General features: G+C 39.2%; 1 protein-coding gene across 1 annotated transcript in view; it reads left to right on the top strand.

Moving 5' to 3' along the window:
- Positions 1-754: 754 nt before the first annotated feature.
- Positions 755-19,562, top strand: part of grm5a (glutamate receptor, metabotropic 5a) — a 59,045-nt gene continuing 40,237 nt past the window's right edge. The window contains exons 1-8 of the mRNA XM_088320714.1: positions 755-970; positions 3,791-4,029; positions 4,092-4,225; positions 5,404-5,668; positions 5,913-6,027; positions 9,261-9,510; positions 18,584-18,819; positions 18,888-19,009. Of these exons, the coding sequence (XP_088176840.1) occupies positions 3,814-4,029; positions 4,092-4,225; positions 5,404-5,668; positions 5,913-6,027; positions 9,261-9,510; positions 18,584-18,819; positions 18,888-19,009 (1,338 nt within the window). The 5' untranslated portion in view covers positions 755-970; positions 3,791-3,813. The remainder of the gene's footprint in view (positions 971-3,790; positions 4,030-4,091; positions 4,226-5,403; positions 5,669-5,912; positions 6,028-9,260; positions 9,511-18,583; positions 18,820-18,887; positions 19,010-19,562) is intronic.

Below are 19,562 nucleotides of genomic sequence, written 5' to 3'. Positions count from 1 at the left end.
TTTTTTTTTTTTTGATGACACCAATCAATATTTCTAAATAAACACATTATGCAGACTACGATCCTGACACTTGTTCTGTCAAAAACGCAGCGCTGAGAAGCATAGGTTAAACCAAGTGCGTGTTCACGTGAAGCGGAGTGAGATTCTGCGGGGCAGTCAAAGTTAGCCATAACACTCGCACCTACTTAACATAAAACTGATAGGAAATACATCAAACATACCTTGTAAAAAATGCTCGCTGCAAATCGTGGAATAATTTGAAGGCTGCAAGTCCCTCTGTGTGATTTGCAGATAAACATTGCCATTTTTTGTCTTCATCAAAACAAATACAATAAAATTCCAACCGTGCTTAGAACCTTGCCGTTTGGCACAGCAATAAATCACCATCATAAAAAGTCGTGCTTATATTTTTCTGTCGTGGTTGTTGGTATTTGTATTAACCAATATGCTCATTCACGTGCTGTTTGCTAGGGTGCGTCATGCCGTATGTAATGGCTCTCATTCCGCCAAGGAAAGCAACATGATGTCACATGCAAAGGGTCAATCCCCAGGGGTACATCTGATCTGCTGTGATAAATTATCTGTCACAGTCCTTTTCATCAACACCAAAGACTAATGATATGAAACTGAAAGTCATAAAAAGTAATAGATAATGAGTAGTACTTGTCGCTGGTTTACCTAAAAAGCATTTGCGACTGTTGATGTGTGCTCATTCTTTCTTCCCCGACAGAACTCTGCTGAGGAAAACATGAGCGTGTGGGAGTCGGAGGAAAAGGGGGCCAAGAAGGCAGAATCAGTGGGAGGGAAGATGCTTGTTTTCGCTTTTGCGTGTGCTGCTGCTCATCTTCATGCAAAACGAACTCCAAGCAGAGGATCTATGATGCTCGTATTCTGAAAGTGTTTGCAATTCCCCAGTGATGGAGACGCTCGCATCCGCATGGATTTCTTTATGGACAATGTTGCAAAACAGGTAAGCTGACACAAAGTTTGAGGATAGTAAAATGTTGTTTTTGTGAGTAATTCTTGTTAAGGCAGACCTTATTGTTTTATAATTGTTTCAATTAGATAACTCATGATTTATTTTTGTGCTTAGTTTGCGATTTGCATGCCATTGTATCTGAGCATCTACCACCTGCATTATTAAAATAACAATGGACAGACAGCATTGTGAAAATTTGATACATTTAAACAAGGTTCATTAAGGCCACCTACAGTTGTTGAAATCGTGCCAGTGGGATCCTGTTGAAGTGCATTTTTTTTAAAAATACTCCTGGTTCAAGAATTTACCATTCAATTTACGGAACATGAGCCTCATTTTGGTATGCAAAACCTCAAAAAGACTGGTTAAAATAATTATGTGTTTAGGTCACTTTGAGTGTCCTTAGGTTGTATTCGTCCTTGCGCTTTTTAGCACTTGTTTTCAGTTTCACAAAACCATACAGCGACATTTTATGGTCAAATAATACGCAAATAATACATACCCTTTAAATGATGAAAAACATTCTCAATAAATATAATATTTCTCGAAAATAAATTATAACCAGAATTGTGTCATTGTTTTACAATAATTAGGCAATTTCTATGATAGATAGGTTACAAGTCATTACAGAAAACTCAGTATTTCATTTAATAAAAAGTCATAATAAAAATAAAAAGTGATTTTTTTATGGGGCGGCAGTAGCTCAGGAGGTAGAGCGCTCGTCTTTCCCAGTTCGAATCCCGGCACGTCCGTGTTACATGTCGAAGTGTCCTTGGGTATGACACTGAACCCCTAATACTCCTAATAAGCAGGTTAGCCACTATTGGGAAATGTGGAGCACATTGTAAAGTGCTTTGGGAAGTCAATGACTTGAAAAGCGCTATATAAATGCAGATCATTTCATTTCATTTCATTTCACAAGAATGAAACACTTGATTCTTTTGGTCCACGAAAAAAAATCTCTTGGCTTTTGTTCTGTAACATTTGTAATAAAAATATTTCTTGTTATATTTCTATACTGTTACATGGGGGTAACCACCCCATTTTCTGAAAAATTCAACCCAATTATAGCATTTTAGAACTCCCTAAAGGACATGCTTAAATAGGATTTTTTTTAAAAGAGTATGATAAGAAGGAATAACAAAAAAACAAAAAATGTGAAAACGCAGCGTCAGAAATACTCCACTGCTTTAAAATGGTTCAGTGCCCTGAATTCTTAGCACCACTCTCACCCCCTCCCTACTCCTCTGTCTTGGCTCGTGTCACTTGCAGCATAGCGGCCACGTCTGTGGCGGCTCCGGTGTAATACCGCGACGCTCCTGAACAATGTTGAAGGATCCTACATCACTTTAACTGATTTAACTGAAAATCGGTGTTTAGCATCCCCAAAGCTCTAAAATTAAAATTGCCCTATGTACTATTAACGTTTGCAATGTAGTAACAAACTTCGGTGTGTTGTGTTAATTGTAATTATGAACTAATTTAAGGTAGGGAGGGTTCAACTATTCAATGATTTTGACATTTCCAAGCATAAAATAGCGGTGTTGTATCAATATTGACCAATACTACCATGCATTCACCTTAACTAGATTAATACCAAAATACCAATACCAATACTACTATTACATGCAGAAACATTTGATTCAAGTAGGTATGTTTCTATAAGAGGAAGGGTATTTCTCTCCTTGCAATACAATAACTGTGAGTAAAAAATGCAATGTGATACTGAGAAAAAAAGATATGATGTTATATTATACAAGAATGCATACACCTTGAATGTAAAATTTTATTGAAATGACTAGGTACTCTGCAACATTAAAGCGTTTAACCCCTAACTTACTTGATGGGCGGGTGGCGAGGTGTAATAGAAAAGGAAACATTGTGTTTGTATTTGTAACCAGCAAGCCCTTATTAGCCAACAGCTTCAGCACCATAGACAGTAGAAAGTTATTGCAATTTTCAAATGTTTAAATCAGGGATGTCAATTATTTTTGTTATTATTATATTTTTGTAATTATAATTTTATGTCAATTTATTTTTGAGCCACACGGTAGAAAATACATTCTCCCGTGGCCAGATGGCATCAGACGTTTACCTTAGCTGGAGTGCTGGTGGGCTTTTCGGAGGCTCACGATTAAATATGATTTAGAAAAATAAGATTTTATTATAAAACCATCATTGAGTTTTTTTCCATTAATATATGTTCCCCTTTCCCACTAATCTCTGTAATGTTTATCAACTGCGTATTTATAAAAAAAAAAAAAAAAAAAAAAAAAAGGAAGGCAAAAAAAAACAATTGAACTCCTGTCCAGTATAGTTTATTTAACTCTGGAAACTCGTGATGAGTAGAAAGGGACAGGAATAGCATACAAACATTAATTTAAATGATTGATTTATTATTTAAAATGTATTTTCTTAATTTTGTATTCTTTTGTAGTAATTGTAACTTATTCTGGTGAAAATAGTTACCCGAATATGGGAACTTTATTATAGAAAGGAGCTAAAACGTATTTTAACTTCTGCAAAGACACCCAGGTGCTGTTTCTAAAATTTTGTATTTTTAAGTTGCAATAACACAGTGCATCAGTGACTTTTATTTTTAGCAAACTAAAATTGTGATGGTTTGTTTCCTCAAATTTTCTCTGGTTGATAAATAGTAGTCAGCAAAAACAGTTTTGGGAGTGGCACTATAACATCTAGTGGACATATTTAAAACTAAAGGTCATTCTTTGTCTCACTTTTCTCTCGTGCTTCTCTAAGCATTTTCTCGCGGGCCTGATCCAATCCATAATCCAAATATCCGGTCCATAGGTTTTGACAAGATTGCGGCAGGCATGAGGAGGAAGATGAGGATGGCACAGTGTTTGGAGGCGTATTTGCGGCTGCTGGCAGCAAGCTTGCTGTTGGGAGATGAGCTGAGCCGGCTGGCTTCTCCTAATCAGGTCGGGGTCAGCGCTCAGAACAACGAGAGGCGGGTGTTGGCTCGCATCCCGGGCGACATCATCATCGGCGCCCTTTTCTCTGTTCATCATCAGCCACCCGCAGACAAGGTGGGTACTGTCAATTGATGGTGTTAAACATAAGGTGACGTAACCATGGCAACCCCTCTCAGGTGCACGAGAGAAAGTGCGGGGCGGTGCGAGAGCAATATGGAATCCAAAGGGTGGAGGCCATGATGCACACATTAGATCGGATCAACGCTGATCCGAATATTCTCCCCAATATCACTCTGGGATGTGAGATCAGGTAAACCAGTGGTCGGTTGTTTGGTACCTGGCTGTACAGAAGAAAAGAAGTGCATACGTTTTCGTTTTACTACCCCCCAAAAATTGGAGTGTGTGTGTTAAACCAAAGTTTTAAGGTAGTATATCACTGCAATTGAGCAATGATTAATTAGTCAACAATTATTGCTCACCTAATATGCTCAACATTAGATGCAATGGGAACCTGGATCGCGGTGCTGAGAGTGCCGAACCCTAACCACTAAGCTAGTGGAATTGTAGATGACAAAGGAAAAGCTATAATATTTTATATTATTATTTAAACTCAGGCAGCACGGCGGCGCAGTGTTTAGCGCGTGTGCGGCACAGTTCTGAGGTGATGAGATCGAACCTCCTGTGTGGAGTTTGCATGTTCTCCCCGTGCTTGCGTGGGTTTGCTCCGGGCACTCCGGTTTCCTCCCACATTCCAAAAACATGCATGTCAGGTCAATTGGACGGTCCAAATTGTCCTTAGGTGTGAATGAGCGAGCAAATTGTCTGTCCCTGTGTGCCCTGTGACTGGCTGGCAACCAGTTCAAGGTGTCCCCTACCCACTGCCCGAAGATAGTTGGGATGGGCTCCAGCACCCCCGCGACCCTACTGAGAATATGCGGTGCAGATAATGGATGGATGGATATTGATACGCGGTGATTGTACAGCATTGTAATGGAGCATCAAGGGAAAGAGCTCAGCCAAATTTTTTTTGTGGTTTTGCTACTTTGTGGATTTTAATCGTGCATTGTGTTCTGCATTCTGATTGGCTAAAGAGTCGCCACATTTTAGTATTTCAATTACGTCCAATGTCATGTCAAGAAAAATGGATCGTGTTCTGAATAGTTCAATATAACAGCAAGATTATTTTAAAAATTATAATTTGAGAGTACAGAAGATATTTGTGCAAAAAAATAACCTTTATAAAGTAGAGTACTTTTATTCATTAAACAAATACTTGAGCCTTTAAATTGTGAATGTTCTTTGATTTAAATGTGTGATAGAGTATCTAATAAAATGAACAAATAAATAAATAAGTAAAGATTTTGCTTTGCGGGTTCTGACATTCGGTGGAACTTTTCAGAATGCAACCCACGTGAAAAACGTGAGATTACTGTACAAGGAGTGGCGCTTACATTGACCCCTGTGTGAAACCTTTGTATTTTCCCGCAGGGACTCATGCTGGCACTCAGCTGTTGCCCTGGAGCAGAGCATTGAGTTTATCCGGGATACGCTGGTTTCCAGCGAGGAGGAGGAGAGCCAGGCCAGGTGCGCCGAACCTGGCGACGTAGCCCCGGTGCCACAGAGCAAGAAACCCATTGTGGGCCTAATCGGGCCAGGGTCTAGCTCGGTGGCCATTCAGGTGCAGAACCTCCTGCAACTCTTCAACATTCCACAGATTGCCTATTCAGCCACCAGCATGACTCTCAGTGACAAGGTGAGGAAAACTTTAAGACTAGCCAATCTTCCATTTACCAGTATTTTTCGACTCTCATTTTTTGTTTACCATACAATACAGTAACATCCAGTGGACAAATACTAGACACTGTCCATTTGAAAGTGTGTAAAAAAACAAAAAACAATAATGTTGCATATAGTTTGGATGCTGTTGTCCAAGATTAGTTACATTCTTAGAGTATCTTTTTTGGACCATCAGTATCCTCAGGCTTTTCCTTTCGTAGAGCCTGTTTAAGTACTTCATGAGGGTGGTTCCCTCAGATATGCAGCAAGCCAGAGCCATGGTGGACATCGTCAAGAGGTACAACTGGAGCTACGTGTCTGCTATAAACACTGAAGGTAAGGCCATACATTTCAGAGACAATTTCATAACATGTAGAATATTGGGATTTGAAACCTGGGGTTAGGGTTCTTTTAAACGAACATTAGCTTCCTGATGACGACTTTAAATTGAAGTGTATCCAATGGAAAAGGACAAGAAACTGTCCCTGTCCCTGAATGACAAAGTACTCGACCGCTTCTGGCCCTGTTTCAACAGGGAACAACAAGGATCTTCAGCTATTCCCTGTTCAGGCGAAGGACCGTTTGGTGCAGCCTCTGTTCTGGCTTCTCTATGTTTGGGTCTACCCGCGAAACGTGACAAATGCGTTCACTACCTGTGGACCGAGCTTTTGGTTTTCAAGTTGACCATCTGTCAGGTTTTCTGTCCCAGTATATCCGTGACCTTAAAATAAACCCTGAGTCAAGCTACAATATCGCCACAGCTATGGTAACAAAGTCTACTGAATGCTACAAAACAAATTTAACAAATATGTGATTGAGTTATCTATTGAGTCTTCTCCTATTTTGCATACAAGTTCAAAATCCGTTCATGTATTCTCTCCTTTTTTCAGTGTCTACTACCCAAATTTTGAAAGAGCTATTACGGACCCAGAAACAAAACAAAAAATATGCATGGAGTCGCAAAAAAATTAAAAGCCTAGTGTAAATGTATTTTTAAATAAAAAGAAAAAAGGGTTAATGCATTAAAGTGATTCATTTAATATTTGATATTTATTCAAAATATTTCAGAGCATAAAAAGGGTTAAAAATTGTTAGTGCTGACAGAAGAACCTGTCAGATCGCCCATTGGCCTTTATGCTCCTGATCTCCTGCCCAAGTATATCTATCAATCTATTCTGGACTCCCTGAAAATTACTAACAGTGAGAGTCTTCCAGATTGTTTTTTGGAACCATTTTTTCCCCCTACCATTTGAGCAGCGCCTTTTATTATTCCCTAATCCCCCAAAAACTAGTCAGTCAGTTTCTGTGTCCATGCGTGGGTCTGCCATACTAAAATGAATCAAATAATGTTCCTATCATGTTTGTCCTCCTATAGAAAACCGTGGCATAAAAATAGATGTATTATTCCTTCCCCTACGTTTTTTTACCATTTCCATACATATCAGGGAGCCATTAGTGTGGCGGTTAAAAACCACATGCTGCTCTTGAGCCATAGGTTGCTGAACCCAGTGCATTCTGACCGGATTCAAGATGTTCTGATCAATTCAAAATTTACTCACCACAGAAACATCACGATCAGTCTTAAATGATATATCTGAAAACTATAAAGCCCGGATAGCTCACCAATAGATCCCATAGTAATGAGATGATTGAGATGATTATCTGTAAACATGGAGTTGTTACATCCAGGACTGTCCAGTGAATCCAACTGTGTAAAATATGACTCCAAAACACATGATAATGCTGACGGATTTTTAAAAATCCGCCTAAAAGCATTTTTGCATGCTGGAAGTTTCATGTTGTGTGAGTGTGTGTGAATGGGTAAGTGTGAAGCACATTGTAAAGCGCTTTGGGAGGTCTTCATTGACTTGAAAAGCGCTACGTAAATGCAGACCATTTACCATTTACCATTTGTTGTAATCCGTTCACACTTTTTGATTGACACCACTCTGCCAATAGCAGGCTTTTTTCACTGTCCACATTAGCCTATGAGGGCCTGTATTGATAAAACACATATTGCCTCCTTTAGCTCTGAATATGTTTAGCCAGTAGTAATCATTTAAAATAATGATTGGCACATTGGTTAGCTAATAAACTATCAAAGGAACCATACGCATATTTTGGAAGGTATTCAAATTAGACCCCAAAATAAACATATGTAACGCCACTTGTGTTTTGTTTTCAAGCACCATTAATAAGTGCAAGTGTGCACAATCATTGAATAACTTGTGGAAAGTGAAGTTAAACATGTACAACTCTTTCGAAATGTCAAAAAAATTGGCCAAAGTAAAATACATAGTTGCAGAGGTTTTATAGCTGAAATCTGGTCATTTTCAAATTGCCACTTATGGAAACACCTTGACATACCCTTAGCAAAATGTGTAAAATACAATATGTAGATCTTTAGAATGTGATCAAATTTGACAAGGTACAAGTTAAGGCTTTAAGCTGTTGTCTAATCTGTTTTCCAGCTAAGATGCCCATGCTATACTTATCTGCAGGTACTTGTTTGCAAAACGGAAAAAAAATCAGAAAAGACTTAAAACATTCTATTTCTGTGTTTACCCGCTCGGTAGCCTAGATGGTAGGGCGCCCGCTCCCTACTGGGAGGTCGCTGGTTCAAGCCTCGGCTGAGTCTTACCTAAGACGTACAACACTGGTACTCATTGCCTCCCTGCTTGGCACTCGGTATTAAGGGTTGGAATTGTGGGGATTGGTCACCTAATGACTCCCAACAGTTGGGTCTAAAATGGCCGTGCCCTGTTTGGCTGCGGCTGCATCGGCTCGCTACAGTTTAACTGTACGGGTCAGGTGTATCGACATTTCGTTCTGTGAATGGTTACAAAGAATGACAATAAAAGTAAATTCTATTTAAGTAAATTCTATTCTATTTAAATTCATTTTTTTTCCAAATCAGAATTAGTACTCAATGATAACAGGACTTGCAGTGATTATTTCAATTTGACTAAAAATTTCAGTGTCTCATCTCATCTCATCTCATCTCATCAGCCGTACCGCTTATCCTCATTAGGGTCGCGGGGGGCTGGAGCCCATCCCAGCCATCACCGGGCAGTGGGCAGGGGACACCCTGAACTGGTTGCCAGCCAATTGCAGGGCACACAGGGACAGACAACTCATTCGCTCATTCACACCTAGGGACAATTTGGACCGGCCAATTCACCTGAAATGCATGTTTTTGGAACGTGGGAGGAAACCGGAGTACCCGGAGGAAACCCACGCAAGCACGGGGAGAACATACAAACTCCGCACAGGAAGTCTGGAGCTGGATTTGAACCCACGACAGGTTCCCATGACATGAACTGTGCCGCACAAGCGCTAACCACTGCGCCGCCGTGCTGCCCAAATTTTCAGTGTGTTACCTTTTAATATAGACCTAAACCGTCTATATTCTCCATCGGTTCAAGAATACTGTTCAATATACTTTGGTTACGTCATGGGATTTTCTGCGAATTTTACAGGAACCTTAAGGGGTTAAATTGGGGTATCAAGTTCGTGTTAAGGTTTACCTCCCTATAAAAATATACTTTACTGTTTACTTTCTCCAAAAGGTAATTACGGAGAGAGTGGCATGGAGGCGTTCAAAGACATGGCGGCTAAGGAGGGCATCTGCATCGCTCACTCGGACAAGATCTACAGCAACGCGGGCGAGCGCGCTTTTGACCGGCTGCTGCACAAACTGCGGGCGCACCTCCCGAAAGCTCGCGTTGTGGCCTGCTTCTGCGAGGGCATGACCGTACGAGGCATCCTCGCCGCCATGCGTCGCCAACGACTTGTGGGTGACTTCCTGTTGGTTGGGAGGTGAGGCTGCAAAGGGAGCATATTCTCTTCATACACATCTCATCATCCATCCTTCATTGTCGCCATGGAAACCAAAGGTACTACTCTTTCTGCACCTTGCTACATGCTTCTTTTTGAAATGTGCTTTTTACTTGGATAGAAGAAAATTATAAATTGGAAGGGATAAATTGGGTGTCAGTAACCGTACATTAGAACTTTAGGGCTATTTGCAAGTAACTCCCTGGTGATTTTCCAAAAATGTTTAGAAATTGAAAAAGATATGGGAGAAAATATATTTGTATTCTAATATGGTTTCTATAGGAGAACAAACATCACTCAAACACTTTTTATGTTTTCCAATGCTTAAAGCATGTAGAATAAATATGACATTTCAACTATGCGATGAAAACAACAGTAGCTGAGAGACGAGCACTGAAAAAGCTGAGGTCAATCATGGACAATCCATCGCATCCACTACACAGCATTATCTCCAGACAGAAGAGCAGTTTCAGCGACAGACTGCTGTCACTGTCTTGTACTACGGACAGACTGAAGAGATCTTTTCTTCCTCATGCCATGAGGCTCTTTAACTCCACCCGGCAGAGTAAAGGCCCACATTAAACCACACCACCTACATTGGATATTACCGAATCTTACTGCAATATGTATTCTGTGTAGCACTATTTAGTTACTCTATATAACACGCTACAGTGGGCATTTGCACGTCACACTGGGTATTTGTATATTGTATTCTTTTGGCTTTATTATTGTACTGTTCTCAGCTCAGGGATGCTGCTGGAAATGTGAATTTCCCTTAGGGGATGAATAAAGTATCTATCTATCTATCTATCTATCTAAAAGGAAGATCAGCTGGTACAAGTTGAAGGGTGGGAAGTGACAGGTTTGGATGTTGCTCTCTCACTGGTGTAGGGTTGTAAAACCCCATGATACATGTTATCGCCTTCAACGCAGCAAAGTATTCTAATTTTGACATGGCGTTGTGGCTCTCAGGCTTGAAATCTTGCCTGGAGAATTTAGCTGCAATGCTAAACTTCTACACATCTCCCTTGGATTGTTCTCTTTTCTCCCGTGTCCCCTGTGTTAAGCCCCACCCCTTTTCAAGAGCCAGGGTCACAAGCCAAGCAAGGGGGTATTTTTAATGAACTGGCAGGATCCCAAAGGTAAAAAGAGAAAAAAAACTGAACAGAAATCAAACAATCTTTATTTTATTTATTTACTTTTTCAAAAGGCTCCAATTTTATAAAAGCATGCTGCCTTTTATTGTGCTTTTTTTGTTGCTCTGATATGGGACACAATATCCACATTCCATTTTGTTGTATTTTTTCAACCCTTTAAATGAAAATTACAACAAAAATGTTCTTTATTTATTACATTTTCTTTAATTTCATCAAAGCAATGAGACATAGAGTAATTATTATTGTAATGATGTTAAACCTGAGGCTACAACAGAGTAGTCATGTGGTGCATCATTCTCTACAGGATGCACTGCATACAACTTAGTCATTTTGAGAGGAGGCTAATTCAGCTAATACATACATATGGCTACATAAGGCATGTGTTGCATTAATTATATGGCTTATATGAGGCTTTTAACTTTTTGCGGATCCAGTCAAATTTATTTTTGTTGTTTTGGTTTAATATGGCTCTTTCAATATTTTGGGTTGCCAATCACTGGGATAGATGATAATGTGGCAGCGATGAGCAGGAACGGGCAATTTTGCTGGTGGGCAGAGGAACAAGCCCAAGCGCTGGGGTTGGTGGAACCACAGGATCGGCCACTTCTCGCATGAAGGTGTTTTATTTTAAGGCTGCCCGGCATTCTATAAATGCTTCTGCTCATTAGCAGACCCTCATGGGCCGCAGCCAGAGAAAAAGAAGCATGTGAAGTAACCTTGAACTACATATCACTAAACACGCCACTGGCCAAAGACAAACGCAAACTCTAAATTAGTTGTATCCCATATAGTGCCCGCTAAGACATTTGTGTCAAACTCATGGCCCAAATGTAACCAAATGTTACTTTAAAAAAGTAATTATTTGAAGGCATTTACTACTTCTTCCAAAAAGTAAGTGAGTAACTAACTGAATTACTCTGTAGTAAAAGTAATTAGTTACCAGGGAAAGTTACTTTAAAAATAAGTTGTATGTCAAAGAATAAGAAATTTACTGAGAAAACACCGCGCTGACCTCTATGACCAACAAAGAAATAGAGACAAAAACAGAAAAAAGAAACAAAGTAAAAAATACAAGAACAAAAGAAAAGAGAAGAAAGAAGAAAAAGGAATACACTTTTAGATAAACTCATTAACACTAAAGTCCTAAATATAATCAAAAATATTTATAAATCTACAAAAAAAGATCAAATACAAAACAATTTTTACCTTTCTGTGCTCAACAAATTTCAAGTCAACAACACAGAATACCCCAAATATGCAAATGGACCAATCAAGAAAAAGGGAGTCTAGGAGGGAACCGGCTTTTGATTGGTGGAGGGCCCAAAATCCGACTCCTGTGCAAAATCCTCCCACAGAAGGTTACTCTAGAAGTTACAAGTCAGCACAGTGAATTTGGGGCTATTATAGTACATCAAATAAAGGCTATTTGTGTACAATTAGTTGTGATCGCGGAAATCATAGCGTACATTGACGGTGACTTTTTCATCCGCGTTAACAAACGCATTTTGTAGAATACGATCGCGCTTTATTGTTTAAATAAACGCGTTATATAGACAACAGTTGCCCAATTGTTTTAATTAGCTCGCTTTATTGTTTTAATAAGCTTATTATATAGAATACGATCGCTTTTGTCGGAAGCGTACATTGACGTTGGGGACTTTTTCATCCGCGTTAACAAACGCAATTTGTAGAATACAATCGCGCTTTATTGATTAAATAAATGCGTTATATAGACTACGATCGCTTAATTGTTTTAATTAGCTCTGTTTATTGTTTCAATATGCGTTTTATATAGAATACAATCGCTTTTGTTGGAAGCGCAGCAGAATGTGCGTTCACGCGACGGGGGGAAGATTTTGCACAGGAGTCGGATTTGGGCACAACACCTGTTTACTTTGTTAATGTCTCAAAGAGACATTTTGTCTGTAAGCGCCACAAGTCGGGTTTTCGACTCACCCCTCATTCGCCTTTTATTTTGGTACATTAGTAAATATCGTATTTGTAATCACTATCTTACTATAAGGTAGTTGCTCTTTTAAATGGTGACTTGATCCGAAAAGATGCGACGTCAACAACCTGGAGGAGGGCGGAAAACCGCGCCGCTAAAAACTTCAGGTTTGCGGGGGCATGCCGTCATCGGGTGTTCTGTAGCCAAACTAACGCAATGCTTTGGACCGTCAAGAATGGTAACGGCAATGTTACTGCATTATTTATAGCGCCGTTGTTGCTAATACTGCCCACCAAATCAGTTTATGTGGCCTGCAAGAGCTTAAAATGAGTGTCTAAAAGAAAACGGGTCAAAAGAGCACTTTGACCAAAAACTACATTTCCCACATGATCTGTCAACTAAGATACCTGCAAAGTCACGACATATATAAAATTAGATTTCATTTATTAGTTCCCTTAGGAAAATATTCTTTCACTGACTGTACCAGGGGAAAAAACATTACATTACATAATATAAAATAAAAACACAGCAAAATGACCAACATACATGACAGTGGGACAGTGAGGACCGATTGAATGGATTGGTCAGCAGGGCCTGTTGTTTGTAAGGGTAATGGCAGAGGGGATCAGGATTTTCCTGAGCCGGGCCCTTCTGAATCTTATTGTCCTGTATCTGCGATCTGACGGTAGTGGGACGAAGTATTGGTAAAGTGTGTGAGTAATATCCTTGACTATTGTGTTTGCCAGTCGGATGATAAACCTGTTATTTAGGTCTGAAAGGTTGGGTTTGGGTCGGCTGATGATTTTAGCTGTTTTGTAAGTGATACGTATGACTGTGGTCCGGTTTGTGACGGAGCATTGTGAAAAAACATGTGGAGCAGTACAAGAGTATTCATTGAACAATGCTTTTTAATACAGTAGTAAAAGGAGGTGAGGTGCATTATATAGTCCTTTGAGTTTACAGATGGCTGACAGTCTTTGTTGACGCTTTTTTTCTTGCTGCACCAATTCACACCAATATATCCATATCGCTGTATGAAATTTAGAAATAAATATTCCTAAACATGTCCAAGAACTAATGAGTGTTCTTGTAGCATTTGTCACGCTTGCACATGATGTGCATGCAAGTATGTGCATGATGACAAATTTAAGTGGTCTCTAACCTTTTTTAAGCTGAGAACTACAATTTGTTTATAATTAAAGCAAATGGCACCAAGTTTGGTATGCATTTATAAAGCAACAACTTAGCTAAATGTCTTGCTAAATAGACACAATGGTAGCTTGATAATTAGCTGGAAAGCTAAACATGTAATAATCTAAAAGGGAGCTAGATAGAGTAAAAGTAGAGGAAATAGCCTGATAAATGGTTGATAAAAAGCTGGATATCTAGCTAGAAAGGAGGCCAAAATTTAGCGTGAAAATGTTAGCTAAGTAGCATGCATAAAACGTAAAAGCTAGCTAGATAGCTTGCTAAATAGCTACAAGGGTAGAATGACAGTTTGTTAGGATTTTAAACAGGTAAATAATTAAAACGGAAGTATATAACTAGCTTACAGAGTAAAAGGCCAACTAAATAGTGAAATGTAAAACTAAAAAAAAATCTCCCTCGGCAGCTAGAAAAGAAGCCAAAATTTAGCCTGATAACTAGCAAAAAAGGTAAAATGTAGCTGGATAGCGTGCAAAAAAAATGTAAAAGGTATCTAAATAGCTTGCTAAATAGCTAAATAGGTGGGTACAAAGCTTAAAAGCTAGCCAAATACTTAGCCAAAAAAACTGAACATTGTTTGTTCATTAGTTTTATAAAACCCATAAATTGCAATTTAGTTTGTTTTATTTCCTATCAAATAAATCAATAAAAAAATGAATACAAAAATGTGTTTAATACATGAATGTATTATCATTTTATTCTCTTAATCAATTGATTAAAAATATCCATCAATACTTTTTTAGATGTTTTTGTCTATTAACTGAAATGTATTCATGTAAATTTCTTACTATGTTATTACCAGGGTAAATAAGGGTAAAATCCGGGTTATGGAATTGAGCATGGGCTTGTTATGAAATGACTTACTTTTTGTTGTCAATTGCGTTCTGTGCCGTTTGTGCGTGGACCAAAATTAATAATGCACTGAATACTGTACTTAAAGCAGGCCTCTTCTTAGTTTCATAATTTTCTATGAATTTTGAAAGTTGTTTATACATTTCTAGATGCAGTGTAGTATGTTAAACCAACAAATGGAAATAACAAAAATATCTAAAGACGAGCATGACATTACTCTCCACCACTAACATCACCCCCTGCCCTTGAAATATCCTACCAAACGTATTTTGCCCTGAACAGCTTTGCTGAAATTAAAATAAAAGCAGCTAGCCATGGTGGAAAAAGTATAAGGGTTCTTAAAACTCAGTTGGACTTTTATAACACATATTTTCTTTTCTTTTTAAAAAAAAACACCTCAAATGATGGACCCCACCTATAAACTTTCATGTTGGCTAAAGTGTCAGTATTTAAGTAAGTAAGTTTTTCTGATCATTTTTTGGTCACAATGGCTCAGAAGGTAATGTAGGCTATTCATTTGGGTTATTGCTTTTGTTTAAATTTTAGTACATTTAACCTGTTTTTTATGTTATTATAGTTTTTTCTTGCGCGGCACGGCAGCAGAGTGTTTAGCGCGTCGGCGGCACCATTCTGAGATCTGAGGTTCAAATCCAACCACCAGCCTTCCTGTGCAGAGTTTGCATCTTCTCCCCATGCTTGCGTGGGTATCCTCTGGGCACTCTGGGCTCCTACCACATTCCAAAAACATGCATGTCAGGTTAAATGGGCGGTCCAAATTATCCCTTGGTTTGATTGAGCGAGTGTGTTGTCTCTGTGTGCCCTGCTCTTGGTTGGCAACGAGTTCAGGGTGTCCCCTGCCCACTGCTCGAAGATAGCGGGGATGGGCTACAGCACCCCTGCGACCATAGTGAGGATAAGCGATGCAGATAATGGATGGGTGGATGGTTAGTTTTTCTTGTTTTTTTCTAGAACAATAACAAGAAAATACTTTAAATGAGCAAAGATTTTCTGCCAGTGGCACAAAACATATTTTACTACATTCTAAAATGCTTCAGTTTTTCCTTTATAGTTAGTCATTATTTTGGAAATTAGAAAACTATTGAAATCAGCAAAATTGTGCAAGACTGAAAACTTACTTATCTTATTATTTACTATTACGTCCTACCTAATATTTATTATTATCAACCCCATTTTCGCTGTTCTCAGACAGCTTCATCAAACAAAATAAGTTATGAAATACCTCATGAGTGGATGATTAGTACATAAAAAGGAAAAATAAATGGTAATTTGCTGCCACCTACTGACATGGATAATTGCTACAGTTACTCTGCTGATCACCGGAAGAAAGTAAAAGACGCTGAACAATGGCATGCTTTTTAACCAAATTAAAATTTGGCATTGTCCTGCACCAAACAAGTCAAGATTTCATAGAACACAGGTGTGCCCTTTCATACTGGTTGAAAAACACTGACCTAATGATGGTGAGACCAAACTGACAACTGCATTACCAAACACATTAAGTTAAGATCGTAGTGGGAATAGAGCCAAAAGATTTCATATCTATTGTCATCACTCCCGCTGGACGCCGCTTAATTGCGCTTCGGCACCCGCATATCCGTTTAGAGAAAGAAAAAGCTGCAAAAGTTTATGACGGCATCCTGGACTTACACAAGCCCGGTGTGGGCGTCTGTTTTGTAACACATCCTCCGAGAGGCTACGCGCTTGAAAAGTGCAGGGGGCTCCAACTTGGATAGTTTGAAAAGCTCGTGAAGCAGAACCCACGCAAACGAACACTTGGGGCAGCAGCTACACCACCGCCTGTTCCTACACCACCTACACACACGCACTGACAGCCCAAAATGGTTGTACTGTAATCTGAAGCAGATCATTTTCTAAGTAGCCACTTCCACTGCAGAGGAACAAACATTATCCTATGTTCAAACAAAGCCAAATAGGAAAACAAAACATTTTCTCAAATGAAGGGAACACCTGATGGAAAGAGTTCAATATTCTGGATCCAATGGTGCTTTGAAATAATAACCTAGCCTAAACACTGAAATACAGATTTGATTAAAATTGTCAGGGTATGGTTTGCCTTCTGCTACCAGAGGGCCCCAACTGGCCACTGTTGTTTCCATTCAACTCACCCCAAATTACCCCGATCTCTTATAAGGACATATTCAACATATTCCACCACCACATCAGGTTTGTTTGTTTCTGGATTATTTTTAATTTGCACATTGCGCTTTTTATTTCCAGTTTCCGATTTTGTTTCTGATTTGGACTTAGTGTTTTTTTTTGGGGGGGGGGGTCACTTAGGAAAAGAAAATCTCAAAATTGTTACACATATCATTGGAAAGTTTAAACTCTTGGAATTCAACATATGAATACTACTTCAAAATGTACTCACCACAGAAATGGTTAGGTACCTTAAAGCCTGGTATAGCTCACCAATAAGGTGCTCTGGTAGTCAGCTGATGACACAATTCACCGCAAAAATGGTCTTTTCATGATCACAGTCCAGTGAATCCAACCGTGTAAAACACACGATAATGCCGACTGATGAAAAAAGGTGCCTAAAGCATCATTTGATGTTCCTTGTTGTTATCTGTTCCGTTCGCCTCCTAATTCCTTTTTACACGTCAACAAACTCGTAAAATGATTCTCAATATGACCGTTAGCCTCTACCCTTTTGATTGACACCACTCGCAACCAATTGCAAGCTTTTATCCACGGTCCTTAGCTTGCGATAGCCTATGAAGGTCTGCATTTAGAAAATGGACACGACCTACTTTCGTTTTAAAAATCTTTAGCTAATAGTGACCAATCAAAATGATGGTTCACACATTCGTTACCCAATTCATTTTCCAAAAGCATATGCGTATTATGAACTGTATGATTAACCTGGTAATAACATAGTAACAACATAGTAATAACAAGTTTGCATGATTATGGAGCGGCAGTAGCTCAGGAGGTAGAGCGCTTGTCTTGGGATCAAAGGATCCCAGTTCGAATCCCGGAGCTTCCGTGTTACATGTCGAAGTGTCCTTGGGTAAGACACTGAACCCCTAATACCCTCAATAAGCAGGTTAGCGCCTTACATGGCTGCAAGGCCGCTATTGGGAAATGTGGAGCACATTGTAAAGCGCTTTGGGAAGTCATTGACTTGAAAAGCGCTATATAAATGCAGATCATCATCATCATCATCATTCAAATCAAAGCCGAAAATAAACATGTGTAATGCAAATCGTTGAACCATTTTTATGCGCGAGTATCACTCGCAAGTGCTGGCTTCAGGAAAGAGAAGTAAAAAAATCACAACTTTTTCACAAAAAATGTCCAATGTCGAAAACACTCTTGCTGAGGTTTTAGAGCTGTAAACTGGTCGTCTTCAAAAAGCCACTTTAGGAAACACCTTGACATACCTTTACAAAAATGTGTAAAATACAAAGTTTACTTTTCAGGAATTTGAATAGGAACCAGGTAAGGCTTCATGCTAATGTCCCAGCTGATTTACAGCTAAAATGTCCATGCTACAACCATCTGCAGGCGTGTGATTGAGTTGGGAATAGAAAACCCTTCTCTGTGTGTTCCAACTTAGATACCTTAATGTTAGTAGCACCTGCAGTAATTATTCCAGTATGGGACAAAACTTTCAGAACGACCAAAACCGTTTCTATTCTCCGAACGGTTCAATTTACTTTGGGTATGTCTTGGATTTAGAGTTCAAGCAAATTTGACAGGATTGTTAAGGGGTTAACACTGAATATATATATATATAACCATTTAATCTGCTTTTATATTATATTCCCAGGACGACAGGCGAGGCACAGCCCAACTTGCCTCCCATGACCGCATCTCAAAACTAACTTGTGTTCCTCAACCTTCCAAGTGACGGCTGGGCGGACCGCTACGACGTGACTGACGGCTTAGAGCGCGAAGCCGCAGGCGGCATCACCATCAAGCTTAAGTCGGCCTACGTGACTTGGTTCGACGACTACTACCTGAAGCTCAAGCCTGATACCAACCTGAGGAACCCCTGGTTCCCTGAGTTCTGGCAGCACCGCTTTCAGTGTAAACTGAGAGGAGTCTCGCAGGAAAGCACCGCATACAACCGCACATGCAGCTGTGAGAGAGCTTTTGCATGCCCTGCCTGGTTGCAGTTGGTTGGGTTTTTAAATTTCTTTTCTGTGCAGGGAGAGAATCCCTGCGTCACCAGTATGCTCAGGACACCAAGATGGGCTTTGTCATTAACGCCATCTACTCCATGGCGTACGGTCTGCACGCCATGCAACAGGATCTCTGCCCAGGCTATAAAGTACATGCTTACAAGGAATGCATACAAATCACTATCAAATTAGAGATGGATTTTCCATGTGGGTATTCAATTTTGCATGCATGCCCACCTTTTGACATTAATGGGAAGTAAAGTGGAAGAGAAAATCAATCACAAAAAAAAATACAATATTTGTTGGAATAATATGCAAAAATACATAAACTATTATTTGAAGGTGTATTTTTAAAAATACTCATAGGTTCGAGAAATGTACATTTACTTGCCATTACATGAGGCTCACCCAGCTGACATGTTTGTCAGCTATTTTGTTGTTAAAAATCCCTTTTTTTTCTTTTTTCATTGAGTTTTTTCTTTCTTTATCTTTCCCTTTTTCCTTCTTTTATTTTTTGCTTTTATTTTTCCTTTCTACTGATTTTTTTTTTCATTTTTCTGTTTGCTTTTCTGTTTTCCGTATTATTGATTTCATTTTTTCCTTTTTTATTGTTTTTTTTCTTCATTTATCCAACAATTTACTTATTTATGTTTTTTTCCGGAGATCTGTTTATCTGATCCATTCGTCATCGCCTTATTTCGG

Source organism: Urocampus carinirostris, chromosome 17, assembly GCF_059441175.1.
Source record: "Urocampus carinirostris isolate Australia breed hairy pipefish chromosome 17, RoL_Ucar_1.0, whole genome shotgun sequence".
In the NCBI taxonomy this organism is placed as follows: Eukaryota; Metazoa; Chordata; class Actinopteri; order Syngnathiformes; family Syngnathidae; genus Urocampus; species Urocampus carinirostris.
The sequence above is the reverse complement of the archived record's forward strand: the minus strand, read 5'-3'. Positions and strand labels throughout refer to the sequence as shown.